Here is a 5,060-nt window from a genome sequence, read left to right as displayed (position 1 = left end):
TGGAATATAACGTTCATCATTGTGTTACTCCTGTCATTCCCGTGATATCGCTGGAATATTGCTAAAAGCGGCGTAAAACCAAACTCATTCACTCACTCACTACTCCTGTCAACAATATACAGGGGAGATTTTTTAAAATATCAATTAATGCGTGAAATATCGTGTCCATAATTTTGCGTTACGCCTGACATCAGTTAGTAAGAGAAAATTCATGTTACTAGTGACGTCAATCAATACGTGAGATATCACGTTCATCATTGTGGTTCGCTTGACATCAGTTAGTAAGAGAAAATCCATGTTACTAGTGACGTCAATCAATACGTGAGATATCACGTTCATCATTGTGGTTCGCTTGACATCAGTTAGTAAGAGAAAATCCATGTTACTAGTGACGTCAATCAATACGTGAGATATCACGTTCATCATTGTGGTTCGCTTGACATCAGTTAGTAAGAGAAAATCCATGTTACTAGTGACGTCAATCAATACGTGAGATATCACGTTCATCATTGTGGTTCGCTTGACATCAGTTAGTAAGAGAAAATCCATGTTACTAGTGACGTCAATCAATACGTGAGATATCACGTTCATCATTGTGGTTCGCTTGACATCAGTTAGTAAGAGAAAATCCATGTTACTAGTGACGTCAATCAATACGTGAGATATCACGTTCATCATTGTGGTTCGCTTGACATCAGTTAGTAAGAGAAAATCCATGTTACTAGTGACGTCAATCAATACGTGAGATATCACGTTCATCATTGTGGTTCGCTTGACATCAGTTAGTAAGAGAAAATTCATGTTACTAGTGACGTCAATCAATACGTGAGATATCACGTTCATCATTGTGGTTCGCTTGACATCAGTTAGTAAGAGAAAATCCATGTTACTAGTGACGTCAATCAATACGTGAGATATCACGTTCATCATTGTGGTTCGCTTGACATCAGTTAGTAAGAGAAAATTCATGTTACTAGTGACGTCAATCAATACGTGAGATATCACGTTCATCATTGTGGTTCGCTTGACATCAGTTAGTAAGAGAAAATTCATGTTACTAGTGACGTCAATCAATACGTGAGATATCACGTTCATCATTGTGGTTCGCTTGACATCAGTTAGTAAGAGAAAATCCATGTTACTAGTGACGTCAATCAATACGTGAGATATCACGTTCATCATTGTGGTTCGCTTGACATCAGTTAGTAAGAGAAAATCCATGTTACTAGTGACGTCAATCAATACGTGAGATATCACGTTCATCATTGTGGTTCGCTTGACATCAGTTAGTACATGTCCATGTCCATCATTTAGTCAAAACTGACATCAGATAACACGTGAAATATAATGTCCATCAATTTGTTGTGTGTGATATATCAATATGTTGCTGCTTAATGCAATATGTTTTTGTTATTAATCTAATGAAAACATTCCGATTATATCAATAGCTTGACAGACACTAAATGGAAATGTCTTGAATGTTTTGACCGTGGTTCGCATTCATCTGCCATGCATCAAAAGAGCCTAGTACTTAGAAAGGACACTATGGAATGACGTTTCAGAAGTTACACTGTAAAAATGAATATGGTTGGATCAAAGAAATAGAAAATACTGTATTGCGTCGGTGCGAGCAGTTCTTCGAGGGGATATAAAAAGTAGAGAGCCTAACTATATTTTCAATGTCAAGTGTTTGTAAAGTTTCCATTTAATTGCTCTTTTATGTACTGTAATGTACAAATTTGATTTTAGCGGACTTCTACCAACCTCAAACACACAAAATGTTTCTTGCATATTTTGTTTTCTAAAGTTTGTGATGCATTTATTGCAGGTTTTGCATTTTGGGGAGCGGGGACTATACCAAGATAAAAAGCCACAAAAATGGGGAACATGAATCTGGTGCCTGGTAACCCAATTTGAGGATATTCTGAGTGTAGAAAAATAAAACCGCTGCACTTATACCATTGTCGTGGTGACTTTCAAAATCTTTTTATATCCCCTCGTATATAAAGACGTTTTGGAGCAATCAACTCTCACGCAGGCAAACCAAGTATTCATAATATAATCGAATAATCCAGTCATCAAGACCAGTGATGTTTTATGCCGCAGTCAACAATATCCTAGACATAGGACAGAGTGGCAAGCACACCTCATGGTATTTGAAGATATCATTATTAGCGTTATTAGCGCTTGTTTGAGGGACCAACTGTTAGTCTGATGAAGCTCCTGGGAATACTCACATTTGTACGATACATCCCGTAAATGTACTGACAGAGACGAATCAGACATTTTAACCACCAAATCCACAATTCAGTCGTTTCCTTTTACAGACATTTGATGAACTGGATATACGTTGCCCACACAACCCAACGCGTTTATAAAATAAACTGGTTGGTTTTTATCTGTCCACAAAGTAGTAGAAGGCAGTAGATGACGTAGAAGGGAAAGTTAACAGAATGCTGATTATGCAATGCTGTCTTATGATCTGGATATCTGTTGTTAACCCAACTCCCACTCCATCCGGAAAAGAAAATATACATATTGCTTTCTACTTGTCTACAAATATTAGTATGGAACAAGTATTTCCCGAAGCGAAAGAAAAACGTCTTGTTTCTCCATTTCCGACAATCTGTTGTGAAACAGATGAAAGGGTTTAATATTATCTTGGTTTATTATTTCAACCGGTTATTTGACTTACACCAGCACAGTGTGGAAAAGCAATGTATTCATTTGCTATTTAGAGCCTGTGATAATTTCGGCGTACACCAACGCACAGGACGCCAAATGTCAACGTTGGCAATTGGTAATGTGTGTCAGCTGTCACCTCCTCTATTACCACCATGCAGCGAGTCCTCATCAGTATTTGGTGAGCGAAAACTATGTAATTTGAGGATATTCTATTGTCCTTACTTCTACTTTCTTTTCGATGCAACGTGAAAGTTCATAAGTTCGTTACTTCCATGTTTACAAGGTATTGTTAACAAATACTTGTATTAAAATACAAGTTAATTTTACACAGAAATATATACAAAGGAGACAAAGAAACAACGGACTGAAAGAAGCAGCAGTGGCGGAGATGGGAAGAGAGTAGATGGCGTATGCAGGAAAGACAGCAGGATCCTGATAATGTAGAAACTAGCAGATGGCGTAAACAGAAGAGACAGCAGGATCCTGATAATGTAGAAACTAGCAGATGGCGTAAACAGAAGAGACAGCAGGATCCTGATAATGTAGAAACTAGCAGATGGCGTAGACAGGAGAGGCAGCAGGATCCTCATAATGTAGAAGGTGGTAGATGGCGTAGACAGAAGAGACAGCAGGATCCTGATAATGTAGAAACTAGCAGATGGCGTAAACAGAAGAGACAACAGGATCCTGATAATGTAGAAGGTGGTAGATGGCGTAGACAGAAGAGACAGCAGGATCCTGATAATGTAGAAACTAGCAGATGGCGTAGACAGGAGAGGCAGCAGGATCCTCATAATGTAGAAGGTGGTAGATGGCGTAGACAGAAGAGACAGCAGGATCCTGATAATGTAGAAACTAGCAGATGGTGTAAACAGAAGAGACAACAGGATCCTGATAATGTAGAAGGTGGTAGATGGCGTAGACAGAAGAGACAGCAGGATCCTGATAATGTAGAAGGTGGTAGATGGCGTAGACAGAAGAGACAGCAGGATCCTGATAATGTAGAAACTAGCAGATGGCGTAGACAGAAGAGACAGCAGGATCCTGATAATGTAGAAACTAGCAGATGGCGTAGACAGGAGAGACAGCAGGATCCTCATAATGTAGAAGGTGGTAGATGGCGTAGACAGAAGAGACAACAGGATCCTGATAATGTAGAAACTAGCAGGTGGCGTAAACAGAAGAGACAACAGGATCCTGATAATGTAGAAGGTGGTAGATGGCGTAGACAGAAGAGACAGCAGGATCCTGATAATGTAGAAACTAGCAGATGGCGTAGACAGAAGAGACAGCAGGATCCTGATAATGTAGAAACTAGCAGATGGCGTAGACAGGAGAGACAGCAGGATCCTCATAATGTAGAAGGTGGTAGATGGCGTAGACAGAAGAGACAACAGGATCCTGATAATGTAGAAACTAGCAGGTGGCGTAAACAGAAGAGACAACAGGATCCTGATAATGTAGAAGGTGGTAGATGGCGTAGACAGAAGAGACAGCAGGATCCTGATAATGTAGAAACTAGCAGATGGCGTAGACAGGAGAGGCAGGAGGATCCTGATAATGTAGAAACTAGCAGATGGCGTAGACAGGAGAGACAGCAGGATCCTGATAATGTAGAAACTAGCAGATGGCGTAGACAGAAGAGACAGCAGGATCCTGATAAAGTAGGAACTAGCAGATGGCGTAGACAGGAGAGGCAGGAGGATCCTGATAATGTAGAAACTAGCAGATGGCGTAGACAGGAGAGGCAGCAGGATCCTGATAATGTAGAAACTAGCAGATGGCGTAGACAGAAGAGACAGCAGGATCCTGATAATGTAGAAACTAGCAGATGGCGTAAACAGAAAAGACAGCAGGATCCTGATAATGTAGAAGGTAGTAGATGGCGTAGACAGGAGAGGCAGCAGGATCCTGATAATGTAGAAGGTAGTAGATGGCGTAGACAGGAGAGACAGCAGGATCCTGATAATGTAGAAACTAGGTGGTGGCATAGACAGGAGAGGTAGCAGGATCTTGATAACGTAGACACTAGTAGATGACGTAGGAAGGATAGATAGCAGGATCCTGACAATGTAGAAGCTAGTAGATGACGTGGAGAGGAGAGATATCAGGATGTGGATGATGGAATCGGAGTGAGTGAGTGAGTTTGGTTTTACGCCGCTTTTACCCATGTCGGGAATCCAACCCGGGTCTTCGACGTGACGAGCGAACGCTTTAACCACTAGGCTACCCCACCGCCCCCTAATGGAATAGGAAGAGTGTAGAGTCCCAAGTGGGGAAATGTAGCACGATGAGTATAATGAAATAGGAAGCAGTAGGTGGTCAAATATTGAGAGGTAGCAGGATGGGGATTATGACACAGCAGACTGTAGATT

General features: G+C 40.8%; 1 protein-coding gene across 1 annotated transcript; it reads right to left on the bottom strand.

Annotated features, from left to right (window-relative positions):
• Positions 1-3,008: 3,008 nt before the first annotated feature.
• LOC137283339 (uncharacterized) lies at positions 3,009-4,676 on the bottom strand. The gene has a single exon (XM_067814795.1). It carries the CDS (start codon positions 4,674-4,676, stop codon positions 3,009-3,011), a length of 1,668 nt encoding a protein of 555 aa, XP_067670896.1.
• Positions 4,677-5,060: the final 384 nt, after the last annotated feature.

This window comes from Haliotis asinina, chromosome 5 (assembly GCF_037392515.1).
Source record: "Haliotis asinina isolate JCU_RB_2024 chromosome 5, JCU_Hal_asi_v2, whole genome shotgun sequence".
NCBI lineage: Eukaryota > Metazoa > Mollusca > Gastropoda > Lepetellida > Haliotidae > Haliotis > Haliotis asinina.
This window is presented reverse-complemented; position numbering and strand designations above follow the sequence as displayed.

Bases quoted from the DNA above. Each gene is read 5' to 3' on its own strand.
- LOC137283339 (XM_067814795.1), bottom strand. From the start codon at position 4,676: ATGCCACCACCTAGTTTCTACATTATCAGGATCCTGCTGTCTCTCCTG.